Source organism: Amblyraja radiata, chromosome 13, assembly GCF_010909765.2.
Source record: "Amblyraja radiata isolate CabotCenter1 chromosome 13, sAmbRad1.1.pri, whole genome shotgun sequence".
NCBI classification, from domain to species: domain Eukaryota; kingdom Metazoa; phylum Chordata; class Chondrichthyes; order Rajiformes; family Rajidae; genus Amblyraja; species Amblyraja radiata.
The window spans coordinates 341786-360738 of record NC_045968.1 but is presented as its reverse complement, the minus strand read 5'-3'; the positions used below and the strand labels follow the sequence as shown (position 1 = coordinate 360738).

The 18953-nt window shown below is 44.2% G+C and overlaps 1 protein-coding gene across 7 annotated transcripts in view; it reads right to left on the bottom strand.

The window, feature by feature from the left end:
* Positions 1-7353: 7353 nt before the first annotated feature.
* st6gal1 (ST6 beta-galactoside alpha-2,6-sialyltransferase 1) overlaps positions 7354-18953 on the bottom strand; it is a 72377-nt gene continuing 60777 nt past the window's right edge. For 6 of the 7 annotated variants that reach the window (XM_033031038.1, XM_033031034.1, XM_033031036.1 and 3 more), the window contains exons 5-7: positions 17257-17358; positions 13942-14116; positions 7354-7831 (exon numbers count right to left, since the gene is read on the bottom strand). In XM_033031038.1, coding sequence (XP_032886929.1) covers positions 7578-7831; positions 13942-14116; positions 17257-17358 — 531 coding nt within the window. In that variant the 3' untranslated portion in view covers positions 7354-7577. The remainder of the gene's footprint in view (positions 7832-13941; positions 14117-17256; positions 17359-18953) is intronic. The other variant, XM_033031035.1, reaches the window with a different exon arrangement.

Genomic DNA, 18953 nt, shown 5'->3' with positions numbered 1-18953 from the left:
ACGTTTTGTTTTGTATGCTATCCAGTCAGATCAGAAATGCCATACATAAATACAATCAAGTCAAACTCAAGTACAATCGATAGAGCAAAGTGTAAGATATAGAGTGCAGAATATAAGTTCATGAGTTATAGTAGCAGAATTAGGCCATTCAGCCCATCAAGTCAATCATGGCTCTCGACCCCATTCTCCTGCCATCTCCCGAAAACCCCTGACACCTGAACTAATCGAGAATCTGTCAATCTCCGATGTTCATAAGTTATAGGAGCAGAATTAGGCCCATATTGTTCTCAGCATTGTAGCGCATCAGTACCATAGACTGACATTAGGAGAAATTATTTTAAGAAGAGGGGTGATGAATATTTGAAATTTTCGCTCCAAACGATGGGGAACTTCAAAGTCTGACTGCATTGGGGAGAGGTTGATGTATTTCTGGTTAGTTGAGGAATCGATTAAAGGTTGAGTAGGCAGGAGAATGGTGTCAAGATAACCAATTACTCTATTAAGGGTTTGGACATGCTAGAGGCAAGAAACATGTTCCCGATGTTGGGGGAGTTCAGAACCAGCGGCCACAGTTTAAGAATAAGGAGTAAGCCATTTAGAACTGAGACGAGGAAACACTTTTTCTTACAGAGTTGTGAGTCTGTGGAATTCTCTGCCTCAGAGGATGGTGGAGGCCGGTTCTCTGGATACTTTCAAGAGAGAGCTAGATAGGGCTCTTAAAGATAGCGGAGTCAGGGGATATGGGGAGAAGGCAGGAACGGGGTACTGATTGGGGATGATCAGCCATGATCACAATGAATGGCAATGCTGGCTCGAAGGGCCGAATGGCCTACTCCTGTACCTATTGTCTATTATCTAACATTGACAATAGACAATAGGTGCAGGAGTAGGCCAGTAGGTAAACTGTAGCCCCTGGTTCTGGACTCCCCCAACATCAGGAACATTTCCTGTCTCTAGCATGTCCAAATCCTTAATAATCTTATGTTTCAACAAGATGCCCTCTCATCCTTCTAAATTCCAGAGTATACAAGCCCAGCCCTCCATTCTATCCACATACAACAGTCCCGCCACCCCGGGAATTAGCCTCATGAACCTACGCTGCACTCCCTCAATAGCAAAAATGTCCTTCCTCAAATTTGGAGACCAAAACTGCACACAATACTCCAGCTGTGGTCTCATTAGGGCCCAGTACAACTGCAGAAGGACCCCTTTGCTCCTATACTCAACTCCTCTTGTTATGAAGGCCAACATGCCATTCGCTTTCTTCACTGCCTGCTGTACCTGCATGCTTACTTTAAGTGACTGATGAACAAGGACCCCCCAGATCCAGTTGTATTTCCCCTTTTCCCAATTTGACACCATTTAGATAATAATCTGCCTTCCTTGAATGGCACAGCAGGCTCAAAGGACGATAACGCCAATATTTGCTCCATTTCTGAATTAAATGTCCATAGAATATAAGAAAATGTAACCCTTAGAGAAAAGTGTCTACTAAAACCCGTTTTGTCTACTGATACAGCTTTCCATATACTTCTACTGACCTGAATTAAAGAACTCATGTGGAGCCTTTTTGGTAATCACCTTTAAATTAAATCTTTCTGACATTTTAAATCTTCCAGTGATGTTGACCACCTATGTGAATGTTCTTGCAAATATGAACACTCGGTTATTTCACTGAAGAAACATACCATTGCAGCAGGTTATCCTTTAATCTCTTGATTGATGTACAGGTGCACAACCTTTTATCCGAAGATCCAAATAACGAAAACCTCCGAATAGCGGCCATTTTTTCGGTCCTTGAAGAAAGGTCCTTGAAAACGTTCACCGAAGGCGGCCCGCAGAGGTGACAGCGGAACCTCCGGTCGGTCCTCGAAGAAAGGGGAACTAAATCCCCATTCATAAAAGAGAAGGTGAGGGTATATTGCACGGGAGGGTTAATAATTGACAATATGCTGCTGCCTGCCCGCTGAGTTAAAAAGTTCCCACGGTAGACTCACGATACACAGTGCAGATTGTCGCTCCCTTCAGTTTCACCCCACCTACACCCCTCTGCTTCCCGGCCATGTGTGTGACCCCTTCCCTCCCCTCTCCAGCTCCCCGCCCATTGCACCGGCGCGGGGGCTTTGCACTGTCTTCACGTCGGCCGTACCAGTCACCGGAGACGTCAGGACCAATTGGACACCGACCACCAGGCCCACCGCAAGCACGGAGAACCCAGAGACCCACAGCCAACAGCAACTCCAGCCCAGCCCCACTCCAACTACAGAGGAACCTGGGTTGTGGATGACGGGGCGCAGCTCGGGGCGTCGTAGGGGCCCATCGGGGAGCGGGTTCCTGTTGGTCCTGACGTCTCCGGCCACCTGCCATCCTCCGGGAACTGTACCGCCCTTGCAGGAGAGTGGGGTTGTTTGCAGTTGCAGAGGGAGAGGGCAATTCACATAAACATCCATCACAGTGAGTCTCCTCCTCACTGTGATGGAAGGCAAAGACTTGTCTCTCCCCTGCTCTCCATTCCTCTCCCGAAGTCGAGGTCAAAGCCCCCGGCGGGCGCTAGCAAGTCCGCGGCCACTCAGCCACGCCGGGCGTTGTAAGGCCCCCCTCCAGGTCATTCTCAACCCCGTAATTCGGGCGGGAGAAGTCGCCGCTGCCGGTGCCCCGCAAAACGGTCTCCCACCGGGGACCCGCGGGCTCCCGGTGTCACCATCCACCGGAGTCGGGTCGCAGCAGCTCGCCCCCGCAGCTCTCCACGCTCCGAAGCTGGCTAGCTCCACGGAGGTAGGTCCGTAGGTCCACAGCTCCCATCGTCGCCCACCGACCCCCGGGCCCACTGCAAGCACGGAGATCCCAGAGACCCACAGCCAGCAGCAACTCCAGCCCAGCCCCGCTCCAACTCCAGAGGAACACGTATGCGCAGAAGCTGATGGTGTGCAAGGTACGTCTTGTTCTTGGGGTGGCGGATGAGGGGGCGCAGCTCGGGCTGTGGGCAAACTGCCACTTGTCGCCGTAGCGGCCCATCGGGGAGCGGATTCCTCTGGAGTTGGAGGGGGAGGTGGGTATTGTGCTGTTTGATCGCCCCCTGCTATCCCAGGGACAGGGAGACACAGCGGCTTTTTAGACTGGTGGGCAATCACTTCCAAAGTTCTGCCCACACAGTCAGTACACCTCTGCTACACTGCATTTCATATAAACATTTATTCTGCAAGAAAAAACGACATTGAAGACTCAAACTCGCGATCGAGTAACTGCCAGGATCAAGGCGCAAACTCGCGACCTTGCGGATATGAGCCGAGCACTCTACCACTGAGCCAGCCATTAAAATCTACGCAAAAAAATTTCCATTCCGAAGACCGACAAATTCTGAATTACGAAAAGTGTCTGGTCCCAAGGCTTTCGGATAAAAGGTTGTGCACCTGTACTTCTGACTATGTCAAACTCCTTGCAAGAGATCATGAAAAATTGCTGCAGCTTCATAATAACCATCTAATCTCTTGATTTTGTTATGTTAAAATGTGACTGGGTCTGTCCCCGTTTTCCTTTCTGCTCTGTCCATTGATGCAAGTATGATAAAAAGTTACATTGGAATTATACTTCAACTTAACGTCAATGAAACTGCAAAGGTCTTTCAGATCTTGAGTGGTCATTGACCAGGCCAGTTTTGATCTTGATCATTTATTTGAAATTTATTGATAAATTATTTTTTTCTCTACATTACAATCAAGTTCAAGGTCAGCAGCAAAAGACTTCATACACAGCATATTATGCCCAAGAATTCAAAGTCATCAGGCAAATTTACTTTCCTTATGTGCGAATCGTAAGTTCAACAAGTGGCTCTTGACAAGATTCCAAATCTTTGATGCAGTTGTTGGAATACTTAAAGCTGTTCAGGAAAATAACACTGCCACAATTTTGTATGAGTGAGAAATTTAACAATTAAATTAAATATGCTGCAGTGAGGGTATTAGCAAAGAGGTGCAAGTGTAAACCATCAGCAAATGTGCCCCAGCTCGATTTCAATGATAACTACTGACTTTAAAAAATATATTTTATTCACCAATACCTGTTAGTTGGGCATATATATTTCTCCCAGGCTAAAGATGTGCCAGGAACCTCCTCAATGCTGGGCCTCACCATTTCCCCAATGTTCAAACAACAACCACAATTTGTACATGTCAACAACTGCATTAAATCAAAACAGTGTTAACATATATGACACGGATGCACAGAAAATGAGCCTTCATTGATAAAAATAATTAATTTAAAATACTATATATAAACTATTAATATGCAAAATATTTTACAATGGACCAATCGACCATACTGCCAGGTAGAAATACTATAATATCTTCCGAATCAAAACTTATTTATCTGAATAAGATTAAAAGTAAAACAGATTTTACTATTATGTACAGACGAGAACAATAAAACAAGCATTCACAGTTTACTATGTGATAATAAACCCTCATTTTAACAGACCCTTTATAATGGATTTCAGTTACAGCAGATGGACCTGCCCAAGACTTCCCGGCCCCGGCTTCCAACACTATCCCTTCTTCAGCCTTCTGGCTGCACTTCACACCCACCACTCACATCTTTGGACACTGTGCGTATGGGAGAGGGTAGGGCTGAAGATGTCCTGATTGGGGCTTGCTCCTGGGCCTGGCCAAGCTGGCCATCCGCAAGTCACGGCGCCAGGCGGAAGAAGGCTCTGCCCGAGCCGGCTGCCTGCCACTTTTCCAGGGGGTTACGTCCGCGCCCGGGTGGTACTAGAAAGGGACTACGTGCTGTCCATGCGCACCCTGTGGGATTTCAGGGACCGCTGGGCACCGCAGGGGTTGGAATGCAACCTAAATAAGGATGGTAATATAGTTGTATAATAGTTTATCTATATTATTTAATGTCTGATCTTGACCACTTCCTGTTGTTCTGTATATTGATTTTAGCAAAAACACTGCCACTTATGGCTGTGATTTTTAGCCATTTTACTCAGAGTCCCCCTCCACTGTGCAGGACAAGAGGATTTTTCCCATCAATTAAAAATAAAAGAGTTATTATGTTAAAAAAATGTTGAGATTCTCTCTCCTGAAGGCCAGGCCCCTTCCGGAAGGACTATAAAACCCGGAAGTGTTGAGTGCCTCAGTCAGTCTCTGCAAGATGGGGGTGCGAGAGGGGCACATCTCTCAGTCTGAGCTGTGAATAACACTGAACACAAGTCTACTAAACTGTGAGTGTGGTTTTACTGACCTTGAGTGCCCTTAATGTGGTTTGAAAATGAAAATGTGGTTGGTTTGTAGTAAAGCACAGCAAATGGCTGTTGGTGGTGGCTGGTTTGAAGTGAAGCACCCTGCTTAAAGTGGCATGAAGCTGCACTTGAATTAGGTGGCCTTGCACCCTGCTTGAAGTGGTATGGAACTGCACTTGAGTTTCATGGACTTGGACACTGCTTGAAGTGTTATGAAACTGCACTTAAGTTTGGTGGACTTGTACCCTGCTTGAAGTGGTATGAAACTGCAATTGAATTTGGTGGCCGTGCACCCTGCTTGAAGTGGTATGAAATGGAACTTGAATTTGGTGGCCTTGCACCCTGCTTGAAGTGGTATGAAACTGCACTTGAATTTGGTGGCCTTGCACCCTGCTTGTAGTGGTATGAAACTACAATTGAATTTGGTGGCCGTGCACCCTGCTTGAAGTGGTATGAAATGGAACTTGAATTTGGTGGCCGTGCACCCTGCTTGAAATGGTAGGAAACTGCATTTGAATTTGGTGGCCTTGCACCCTGCTTGAAATGGAATTTCAAGGAATTGTCATGTGTCAACTGCCAGTCCACCAGCCGTGAGTGAGCTGCCAGCAGATCAGGCTTGAGTGATTGAGATGCCACCCCAAGAATCAATTTGGCCCACAATGTCCATACTAGCCCTCTGGAAACTAGTCCCTTCAGCCCACAACACCCATATCAGCGCTCCAGAAAGCCCCCCCCCCCCCCCCACTGGCCACCAATATTGGAATTGGTGGAGAGGTGGAATATTGCGTTGGGGGACCAGCCCTCCCGTGTGAACATGGGACTCAACGGGTCCCACTTAGTCCAGTTTAGTATATTTGTTTTGCTTGTATTGTGGTGGAGGGCTTGTTTTGAATAATTTAGTATTGTACATACAAAAACAACCCATAACCCCTTCTTCACACAGCACGGTTCGTTTGAAGTGGCTGTTGTTGCGGCTCACGTTGTAGCCCCTGGGGACAGTGCTTTCTTTTTTGTTTAGTTTCGTTTCGAAATACAGCGGGGAAACAAGCCCTTCAGCCCACCGATTCCGTACCGGCTAGCGATCCCCGCACATTAACTCTATCCTATACACACATTATGGACAATATTTACACATACCAAACCAATTAACCTATACGTCTTTGGAGTGTGGGAGGAAACCAAAGACCTCAGAGAAAACCCAGGCGGTCACGAGAAGAACGTACGTACAGACAGCACCCACAATTGGGACCGAACCCGGGTCTCTGGCGTTGCAAGTACTGTAAGGCAGCAACTCTACCGCTGTGCCACCGTAGTCACTGCACCGATGGGATGAGCCCAGTCACCATGGGCCTCCCTCCCCTCTAACCAGTTCTCGCTTCTCTGCTGTCTACTCCCCGCTGCTCACGCCTCCTCCTCCTTTTCCCGTAACTCTGTCCACTCGCCTTCTTCCTCCCCTCCACCTCCTTCTTCTCCTCATTCTCCCACGGAGTTGCCAACATACTCCATATAGGAAAGGGGGGAACAAACTGTTGAGCGACAGGAAGAAGGGAAAGCTGGTGAGAGCAGAGGGAGCCCCACGATGACCGGGTGCTTCTTGTGATTGGCTGCGGCCTGAAGAAAGTGCTGTCCCCAGGGACTACGTCTTGAGTTACAACAACAGCTGGTGAAGGAAGGCTCGCTGGTGCACACCAAAGGCATCGATCCCTAGTTTTTAGGTGAAACAACAAAGTGCTGGTGTAACATAGCAGATTGAATCAGTCTGAAGAAGGGTCCCGATGTTACCTATCCATGTTCTCCAAAGGTGCTGCCAACCTGCAGAGTTACTCCAGCACTTTGTATTTTTTTTTTGTGTATTCAACGTCAACTGCAGTTTTGGTTTCATATAAAATTATAAAACGACTGGACAAGTTAGGTGCAGGAAAAATGGGGGCGTCCAGAACCAGGGGCCACAGTCTAAGAATAAAGGGGCCATTTAAAACTTAGATGAAAAAAAACGTTTTCATCCAGTGAGTTGTGAATTTGTGTCATTCTGCCACAGAAGACAGTGTTTGCCAATTCAATGGATGCATTTAAAAGAGTTAGATAGAGCTCTTGGGGCTAGCGGAATCAAGGGGTATTGGGAGAAGGCAGGCACGGGTTACTGATTGTGGATGATCAGCCATGATCACAATGAATGGCGGTGCTGGCTCGAAGGGCCGAACGTCCTCCTCCTGCACCTATTTTCTATGTTAACCTCATACAATGATAATACACTACTCGGTTATAGAGGACAAATGGCAATAACAGACACCGGTCCCCCCCTTAGCCTATGGTCTGTAATAATGAGGGTTTAATGTATTTAATCTGAATTAGGACATTGGAATGTTCGAAACCCTGGAAGGGTGACTTTGCCTTGAACGTAGATATTCTTATCTGAACCACGGTTTATACGTTTCACCATATTTTTCTCAAACATCAGAGGGTGGTAAGCTCCCAAGGTGCAGGCTTGGTCTTGGAACTTTTCATAATAATGGCAGAGATCAGTCTGTCTTTGCGAAGGAAGGAATTCATAGACGTCTATTTCATTGCAAACGGTCATCATTAACAGGATACCTGAGAATGAAAGAAATACTTTAAATTATGGCAAATGGGCCAGTGAAAGAGAAAAACAAATACATATTAGCTATAAATTGCAAATTCAACTAAAAGTGTAGACACAAGTGAACATGCAGATATAAACTCAACATAAACCAATCTTGCATGTTTAATAGAGATTGTTTTTAAATCAGATGATTACATGGGCATCATGCCTCATATCGTGGCAGCTGTGTTGACTTCCTCCACATTGCATATTCATTGACCTTATAAACCGAGCAAAGAAAGAGATGGCATACTTTGCAAGTCTGAAATAGTTCTTGGAGATACACGGCAGGTCTGTCATAAGGTCATGTGATAGGAGCAGAATTAGGCCATTTGGCCCATTAAGTATACTCCACCATTCAATCATGGCCAATCTATATCTCCCTCCTAACTCCATTCTCCTGCCTACTTCCCTTAACCATCTGACAACATACTGATAGCATCTGTGCAGAGAGAAACCAAGTTAACATTTCAGGTTGATGATCTTTCATCAAAATTGAATGGGTGAAGATATGTCTTTAAAAAAAAAAAGTAATTATGAGTTCAAAGGAAGGGAAGGAAGAAAGAAAATTGATTGAGTGAGTGAATGAATGAATGAATGAAATTTACGTACAATGAAATGCTTTGTTTTGCATACAACCTAGACAGTACACAAGTGTAGCTACGTGTTGGTGCCGACAAAGTTACAAAAGTACCAAACTGTCTTATCTACTGCCTGCCGCCGCATGTGGAAGCAGCCCGCCACCCCTGGGCTCCCCTCTGTTCTCCCCCCACGCAAGATCCCCCCATTGCACTCAGTCACGGGGAAAGTTGGTGATGCATTGGAGAGAAAGATGACAAAATGGCAAGGATGATTGCTGAGGGTGGAAGTGGATTGTAATAGAATGTATATATGAGGTGATAAGTGATTTAGTGGAGCTATAAATGGAAATAACAGAATCATTGGTACAATAAAAAATAATGATTGCAGTTATAATCTCAGTCGTGAGTTTGGAAGTCTGTGTATATCTCAAGAAAGAAGCGCTGTTCCTCAAATGGATGCTTCATGAGAAGAGTACGGACAGAGAGGTCAGTGGGAATGAGACAGTGCTTGGCAAATACCAGGCAAATGAGTCCAAGGACAGTTTGTGGATTAAAAGTGGTGTTCAGCACAATGATTACTGAATTTAGATGTGGTCTCCCAACAATGAACATCAAATGACATGCAGGGTTGTAGGTTAAATGGCTTCTGTAAATTGCACATGGTATTTCGGGTGGGATAGCATAGAACTAGTGTACGGGTGATCAATGGTCGGCGTGGACTTAGCGGGGCGAAGAGCTTGTTTCCATGCCGTACCCCTAAAACTAAGTAAATTGCTGTTCCTCTGGAAAGAATCTCTGGTCACTAGACATTCGGAAGAGAGGAGGGGAAGAGCAGTTATCGCATTGAACATATTTCCAAGCGAAGGTGACATGCAAAGGGTTCGAATCTCATTGTGGAACAGAATATTGAGAAGGGAACCACCTCTTCAGCAAGTGGGAAAACAAAGGAAAGATGAAGGTGATGGTGAGATCGAGTTGGAATTGGTGAAAATGGCAGATGGTGATCAGCCAAAGGTGGACGATGGCAAGCAGAGGGCCAGTATGCTATCACAGAATAGGCAGGTAGTGGTATAAGTGAGAGGACAAATACACAAAATAAAACAAATACCACCCACAGTAAGGGAAGGCATCTCAGCCAGTAACTCAAGTTCAAGTTCAAGTGAGTTTATTGTCATGTGTCCCTGTATAGGACAATGAAATTCTTGCTTTGCTTCAGCTCACAGAACATAATAGGCATTTACTACAAAACAGATAAGTGTGTCCATCTACCATAATATAAATATATACACACATGAATAAATAAACTGATAAAGTGCAAATAACAGAAAAAGGGTTATTAATAATCAGAGTTTTGTCCGAGCCAGGTTTAATAGCCTGATGGCTGTGGGGAAGTAGCTATTCCTGAACCTGGTTGTTGCAGTCTTCAGGCTCCTGTACCTTCTGCCTGAAGGTAGCAGGGAGATGAGTGTGTGGCCAGGATGGTGTGGGTCTTTGATGATACTGCCAGCCTTTTTGAGGCAGCGACTGCGATAAATCCCCTCGATGGAAGGAAGGTCAGAGCAGATGATGGACTGGGCAGTGTTTACTACTTTGTAAAGAGCTGCGTAACAAAGGTGGAGAAACTACAATGGATGAAGTTCTCAAAGAAAATGGTTGTGAAAAAGCATTAGAGCTTCTTTCATTTAAATTCAATGCAGATAGCTGGCAGTGTTAAAAATATCACAGCTGCTGAATCCTATTCAATTGTGCAGTTTCATGCAGAGGATCAGTTGCTTTTGCTTGTACCTAATTGAAGGATTTTCTACATTTATTTCATTCAGGTAATAGACAATAGACAATAGGTGCAGGAGTAGAGGCCATTCGGCCCTTCGAGCCAGCACCGCCATTCAATGTGATCATGGCTGATCATCCACAATCAGTACCCCATTCCTGCCTTTTCTCAATATCCCTTAACTCCACTATCCCTAAGAGCTCTATCTAACTCTCTTGAAAGCATCCAGATAACCAGCCTCCACCACCCTCTGCGGCAGAGAATTCCACACACTCACAACTCTCTAATAAAAGCATTCGAACAGACAGAGATAGTGACACAGGGTAGAGTTGCTGCCTTAGAACACCAGAGATGCAAGTTTGATCCTGACTACAGGTGCTGTCTGTACGGAGTTTGTACGTTCTCCCTGTGACCATGTGGATTTTCTCCAGTTTCCTCCCACATTCCAAAGAAGTGCAGGTTTGTAGGTTAATTGGCTTCTGTAAATTGCCCCTAGTGTGTAATATATAGAGTCATAGAGTAATGCAGTGTGGAAACAGGCCCTTCAACCCAACTTGCCCACACCGGCCAACATGTCCCAGCTACACTAGTTCCGCCTGCCCACGTTTGGCCCATATCCCTACAAACCTGTCCTATCCATGTACCTGTCTAGCTGTATCTAAAACGTTGGGATAGTCCCTGTCTCAACTACCTCCTCTGGCAGCTTGTTCCATACATCCACCCCCCTTTGTGTGAAAAGATTATGCTTCAGATTCCTAGTAAATCTTTTCCCCCTTCACCTTAAATCTATATCCTCTGGTCATCTATTCCCTTATTCTGGGCAAGAGACTATGTGTCCACCTGATCTATTCCTCTCATGATTTTGACACCTCTATAAGATCACCCCTCATCCTCCTGTGCTCCAAGGAATAGAGTTCTAGCTTGCTCAACCTGTCCCTATTGCTCACACCCTCGAGTCCTGGTCACATCCACATAAATCTTCTCTGTACCCTTTCCAGCTTGACAACATCTTTCCTATAACATGGTGCTGAGAACTGAACACAATACTAGCATGCACACAATGCTTTTCACAGTATTCCGGTACACAATGATTAATAAATCAAAATCATTTTTCATCTCGTGCTATAATTTTTCACTCATTTATACCTGAAGGAGTAACTAGTGTACGGATAATCGTTGGTCAGCATGGATCGGTGGGCCGAAGGGCCTGTTTCCACGCTGTATCTCTACACTAAACTAAGATGAATTTGGTTTCAACTTTGACCATAGTCACTTCATAAATGTTTTAATATTCTTAGATAAAACCGTATAGTTTGCACCTATGCTTGCCTTTGAATTTGGAATGTGGGACATTCCTGTGAGCTGATCTGATGCATATTATTCTCTGAACTCTTTTTTCCAACACATTTTCCCGTTCTTACCCGAATAGTAAAAAAATATTCTCAACTTTGAATTGCTAGCTCTACCTTGTATTCTCATTGTCCATTTTGAGGGACAGTTAATAATCAACATGCAGTGGTGGAAATTTAACGGTATATTTAAAAACATATGCAGAATAGATACACAGGGATTGGTCCTGTAACCTCAAGAATGGTGCTTTCACCACAATCAGAAGAATCATAGGGGTATTGATTGGAATCTAAATGATTCTGACCGGTCTTGATAAGATGAATGTGGTGAGGATGTTGGAATTTAGAAACCAGAGGTCACGTATAAAAATAAGAGGTACACCATTAATGACAGACAAACAAAATAGTTGTTTTTTCCCTTGGAAGTTTTCACCCCTTCATCAACAGGGAATGTAGCAGGAGCTTTGAATATTAAGGTAAATGTAGTTAGGTTGTTGACAAGCAAGGCAGGTAGGATTGAAAGTTTACCAGGGACCAGTGATGGAAATGGGTTTTAGGAACTAGGGGTACTCTAAGGTCCGTGAGGCTATTGACAAATAGGAAAACAAAAAAAATCGTAATTCCGATTTAAATCTGATATAAGGTCCATAGGGTGGGTATCGATTAATTCTAGACAACAGATTAAAATAAAAACCTTACCCCATTAAATCACTCAGGGTGTAGTATGATATGTTCTGCAGTATGAAGTGTACAGCAAAACAGGCACTTCCAGTGTGGTCTATCGTGTTGTTTCTTCAGCTGACCACGGATTTATTTTAAGAGCAAAACATAAAGTGTTGGAGAACTCAGCAGGTCAGGCTGGATCTACGGAGGGTCCGAAGAAGGGTCTCGACCCAAAACTTCACCTATTCCTTCTCTCCAGAGATGCTGCCTGACCCGCTGAGTTACTCCAGTGAAAGACAGAGAGACACAGCGAGAGGGAGAGAGGGAGGAAAGGAGAGAGCGAAAGACAGAGAGACACAGCGAGAGAGGGAGGGAAGGAGAGTGTGAAAGACAGAGAGACACAGCGATAGATGGAGCGAGGACGAGAGGGAGCGAGGGCGAGAGGGAGAGAGAGCGAGAGAATAATAAAATAACGTGACTACCTGCACACCAGAAGAAGCTCGTGGTCCGGAGCAATGACAGTGAGTTTATTAAATTCTCCCATGAATTTTATTCAAAGGAACGCAGTGTCATTAATACACGGTCAAAACACAATTACATTTACTGAGGAATGTGGATAGATGTATAACACATTGTATGACTACGTGTTAACTACTGGCTGTTAACAAGTGCTAACAGTGGTAGTTAACAAATCGTTTTCATCTCATGGCCGGTGCAGAGTGACTCGTTGTAACAATTATCCATGATCATCCTTGTACAGCCATGATCATATTGAATGGCGGTGCAGGCTCGAAGTGCCGAATGGCCTACTCCTGCACCTATTTTCTATGTTTTCCATGATCATTTAAAAAAAATACGTATTTAACAATTGACTCCCTTCTTGTACAGAAATTGTACATAAACTGGAAACTGAAAAGTAGGGGAACGCCGTCCCCCTGCGTACCCCCCCCCCATTTCCATCACTGCCAGGGGCACACAGGCACTCAGAGCCCTGTTATCGTCTGATCAGCCTTGGTGTATTGAATAGTGGAGCACTCAAGAGGCCAAACGTACATGTTTGTAAATCTAATATGCAACAATAAAGCCTTGGCCGACGGAATGCCCCAGTTGCCAAACATTTTCCCTTCCCATTCCCATACTGACTTTTCTGTCTTGGGCCTCCTCCACTGTCAGAGTGAGGCCACACGCAAATTGGAGAAAGCACCTCATATTTTGCTTGGGAAGCTTGCAACCCAGCGGTAGAAGTATTGATTTCTCTAATTTCAAGTAAGCCATGCACTCCCTCTCTCTCCATCCCTCCCCATCCTAGTCATCGTTTCACTGTTTCACTGTTCCCAACCCTTCATTATCACCTCCTCCACAGTCAACAATGGACCATTGTGGGCTGCTTGGCCCTTGGTGCCGGCTCCAATTTGTTCTGTACTTTTTCACACCTCTAGTTTCCCTCTTATTCTGAAGAAAGGTCCCGACCCGAAACGTCACCTATTCCTTTTCTGCAGAGATGCTGCCTGACCCCTTGAAATGATGCAGGTTTTCTGTATAAACCAGCAACTGCAGTTCCTTCTTACACAATAAAGTTATCTCGTTATGCTTCTTGCGTTTGAGGCAGCAGAGGTTATGTAACGCCCTCCGGGCGCTGTAGCCAGTTCAATGTGCTGTTGTCGAGGGACGTGAGGTGAGCACTTGCATGACTGATGCGCACAAAGATGTTCACTCACCCATTAGTCCAGAGGAAGGGGGATTGCGCTGGATATCTTCTGCCGCATTCTCCTGCAAGATGTTCCAAAGCTGCCACTGCATTTTGGGATTTATAATGTACAAGGGCTGATCTGGATTATTTTCACGGTACTTGATGTAATTCTCAAAGAAATCGTAGTCTGGCTGCTTGAACCACTGGAGGGGTAGGGAGGAAAGAAAATACAGGAATGAATACTGTGGTGTACCCTGCCACTAGTTTTCAACTCCTACATTGAATTATAAGGAAGATTTGTGCTATTTGAAGAATCAACCAATGACGTCCCATCATAACTGACTGTCCTGCTGAAATATACCAGATCTCTCCATTATCGTTTTTAATTTTTACAAGTGGAATACATAATCCAAGACAGTCATTCTTGGTAATGAGGACTTCGAACAAGAGTTTGGGAGTTCCTTTGGCATCTGCGTAAAGCCTTTCCTGCACTAGGTATTTTCATGAGTTTCAAGGACAAAATCTAACCTCCAGACTGTGTGAACACACATTTAAGCAAAGCCCTTCACAGATGCAATGCTTTGTTTGTTCTCAGCGTTAACTTCTCTTGCACAATAACTGGTGCATGCATGACCTGTCATGTGCAAAAGATCACATTCCCAATGCCAACAATAAAAGGCATGACTGGAAAGTTAGAAACAATGTTAATTAAATCCAGCAGCTTCATAAAATATGTTTGTCAATTGTTAAGAACCAGTATAGTTACAAGCCAGTGCATAACCAGAAGCACTCATTAATTCAGTTTGAAAAAATGTAGACGCAAGAACTGCAGATGCTGGTTTACAAATTCAGTGATTCCGATTAAGAATTGTTGATGAATCCAAATCCTTTTTGTAATCGCGTGTGTCATATATAACCCAGATAAGACTGGGACATTTTAAAATGATCTTCGGAATAATTGTTTGCTTTGTGTGTGTGTGTGTGTGTGTGTGTGGGTGTGGGTGTGTGTGTGTGGCCTTTGCTGATCTGCAGATTTGAATGTCCAAAACAATTTGCCCACTTTCCAATGTTCATTGATCTGCGCATTAAAGGAGATCTAGCTGGATTATAAATTCTGCTGCACCACAAAAGGCTCTTTATCGTCTACTGAAAGTGTCTGTGTTTCTGTGAAGTTTCCCTCAGCAGCCAATTTCTATCAAGGACAAGTCCTGGAAATGTTTCTGATAATTTTCTGGCATTAAAAGAACTTAAAACTTTAAAACAAAACCAATAAAAATACTGAATAAAAAGTAATCTCACTTAATTGAATCAAAATTTTGAAAGTAAAAGGTTCCCTCTCCATTTAATGAATGAATTATCCTTTATTGTCATTCAGACCTTTCGGAACGAAATTTCTTCCCCTTGCAGTCATACATATAATAAAATAACAAAACACACAATAAACACAAATTTAACATCCACCACAGTGAGTTCACCAGGCACCTCCTCACTGTGATGGAAGGCAAAAATCTTAAAGTCTCTGTCTCTTCCCTCCTTATTCTCCCTCTGCGCTGAGGCGATCCAGGCCTCCGATGTTGTGACCCCACCGGGTGATGGTAAGTCAGTCCCGCAGCCCGGGGTGGTTGATAAATGTATGTGAGAGATGTCCCTGTGCCAGGTGAGGATTCTGCATGAACATCTCGAGGCAAATAAGTGTTCATAAGTGAATGCAGCAGAATTAGGCCATTCGGTCCATCAAGTCTACTCCACCATTCAATCATGGCTGATTTACCTTTCCCTATCAATCTCATTCTCCTGCCTTCTCCCCAGAACCAGTGACACTTTAACTAATCAAGAATCTATCAATCTCTGCCTTAGAAATATCCATTGACCTGGCCTCCACAGCCTTCTGCTGCACTGTTTGAGACTTCACATGGAGGCCAGTGTTGTGGAAAAGGCTAAAGAGTGATTCACAGCTTTGAGACTAAGTAAGAACATATAAAATGCCAATATTTTCTTACAAAATTTGGACCAATGTTTTGAGAGTGTATATATGATGCTTGAATTTCCTTTTATTCAAAGCCTAGTTCACCTCCAAAATTGAACTAGACTCTTTTATGATTCTGCCTGGCAAATGTGGACATTATACATGTTATGTACAATTATGTCTCCAAAGATTCTTCCTTCAGGTGGAAAAATCTGGTAGTTACATCCATGTCTAAAGTCAGTTACTACCAACACCCAGATCTGATCTTGCCCCTTAAAGAGATGATAGTTAACCGATATTATATACCATTTCTCAGAGGGTAGAAATTCATGAAGCAAAACTCAACTTTATTATTTTGCAAATTGAGAAGAACGAAGCAGTCACGCTCAAATAAAAAGCAACAATTTGAACAAGTTCAGCACCACAGAACTTTCCATAATTCAAAGACCCTTGAAGAAATAAAACTCCTTGATTCAAATACTGACTGCAAAGTATCTGGCAGTCTTTGATTTGGATGTACAGAAAATCGAATGTAAATGATCTCTGGAGCTAACTTTCGTCTTCAGGTCCTGCCAAGGAGTATTTGAGTGAAACACAAATCTTTAAGGTATGTAGTGAGCACTGTGCCATTCCCTCACATACCATACTTCCTGACATTGGGTATCAGGCTCTCACGAAATAATAGCAGCCAGAAGGATCAAGACATGAAGGTCATGCTTGGGGTGAAGAAGAAATAGGTCTTTAAACCTTGGTCATCTTGGAACTCTTGGATGTCATGAGACCATTGCAAATGTAGCAGTCACAAAGTTGGTTGTGGGAAAGGTGCCTTCTCCAAATAGAAGAAGGAGAGAGAGAGGGAGGGAGAGAGAGATGGATGAGAGAGGGGGAAAGAGGGGGAGAGAGATGGAGAGGCGTAGAGAAGGAGAGAGAAAGGGAGAGAGGGAGGGAGAGAGAGGGAAGGAGAGGGGGAGAGGGGGAGAAGGGGAGAGGGGGAGAAGGGGAGAGGGGGAGAGAGGGAGAGAGAGGGAGAGAGAGGGATAGAGAGGGAGAGAGAGGGAGAGAGAGAGAGAGAGGGAGAGAGAGAGGGAGAGAGGGAGAGAGGGAGAGAGAGAGAGAGGGGGGGGGGAAAGGAGAGGGGGGGGGGAGAAAGAGAGAGAGGGAAAGAGAGATATATCTCTGGGCACCTTAAATCATTTTCTAACAAATGTAAGCAATGCCACACTCCTTCCACGTGCATTCAACAACATTCTTGGTGTATACACTTGCCTGCTCCATGTGAGTGTGGGACTACTAATGTTTGTGGTAAGCTAAAAATTAAGGGCTTTTTGAAATTCCTCAAAGGTAAGAGCGTCCTCTAGCAGGTAAATTAGACCGTACCTTGGTAAGGTTAGTTGAATATGGTGCTGGGTCCCAGACTAATAAGACACCTGTTTTGTACAAACTGTCACCATGAAAGTTGTGCTCTCGCCTTGAAAGGATCTGTGGAGAAAAGTTCTGGTTTAGCACATGCAAAATGTATGGTCAGCATCCATTTATATCAGTGAAGGAAGAGCAGAATGGGCGAGTTGATCAGTTAAATGAATTGAATTTCTCACTTTCATAACATCTCGTAAAATCTACACTGTTTGAATAAAAATACTTAAAGAATAGTCCTGTAATTGTATTTGAGAGCTGTCTGAGAGATTATGGTGTCTACCTCATTAAAGCAATGGGATTACAAAATATAAATAAGGATTATTATTTAGCTCCCTTTTATAAAATGGAATTCATTCCAAGTTCTAAATATCCCAAACCATTTATTAAAAAATTTCTGCGTTACTCTAACTGACACAATCAGAATTTTACTTTCCCCAAAGCCACGCACATCAGAAGGATACACTGACAATCCTCAAGCCATCTGTGAATATACTGCAGATGGTACTCTAGCTCTTTATATTCCATGCCACATTTATTGGTCCACACACTTCCATATCCTAGACTTCTGCAGTTCAATGTAATCTTTGAGTTGAGACTGAACCTAACCCTTAGGAAATAATTTGCAAGCTCACACAGAAATACAACCAATTGCTCTTTGAAAAAAATCTTTAAAGCAATCCCACATCACAAATAAGGTAATGTGAAAACAAACAGTTAAGATAGTACATGAAACGACCAAAGGTTTGTGTAAACCATTGAGTTCTCCATTTTCAAGTAACAGCTCCCTCTCTTGCCCCTGCCCCTGGCCCCTGCCCCCACGGCAGTGTGCACACATTCCTCCCACCATCCCAGTCACTCTGCTCCTCCTCCACCCCCCTCCCCCTCCATATGCTCATTGCCCAATGTTGTACTCCCCTTTGTCCTTTCCATTCCTCCCACCCCCCACCCCCTTGCATCTCCCTTGGGCTTTACATTTCACTCCTCCTCTTCTATCCTTATCTGACACCATTTTGCCACTTTTCATCTCCAGCCTTTGCCATTGGCTCCACCCATCTGCTAATCAATGCTGCTTTATTTCACACACGTGTAACTGCACTGTCAATTTTTGTTGTTGTATATTTACACAAGCGGGCACCACCATATTTTGGCACCATTTCCAAAGTACAAATTCAAATCCAAAACAATCCCCCTCACCTCCATCCACCCATCACTTTCCAGGTTTTGCTTCAACCCTAACCTCCCCCCCTCATCAATCTGCAGAAGGGTCCTAACCCAAAACATCCTCTGTCCATGCTGCCTGACCCGCCGAGTTCCTCCGGCACTTTGTATTTCTGTATCAGCACAACATTGATGCTTAGATGTTGAAAATGTTTAAGTTTACAAGCAATCTAAAAAATGGTGAATGAGTTTTACTCCCAATCTTCACACTTTCAAATGTCAGTTGATGCCAGATCCTGCCAGACCAGAATCACCCTGATATTTGTGCAAGATGTTCAACTTTTGGAGACATCGTTACATTGGCAAGGGTCCAGAAAAAAAGGGCCTTTGTTTGGATAGAAACATAGAAATATAGAAAATAGGTGCAGCAGTAGGCCATTCGGCCATTCGAGCCAGCACCGCCATTCAATATACTCATGGCTGATCATCCAAAATCAGTA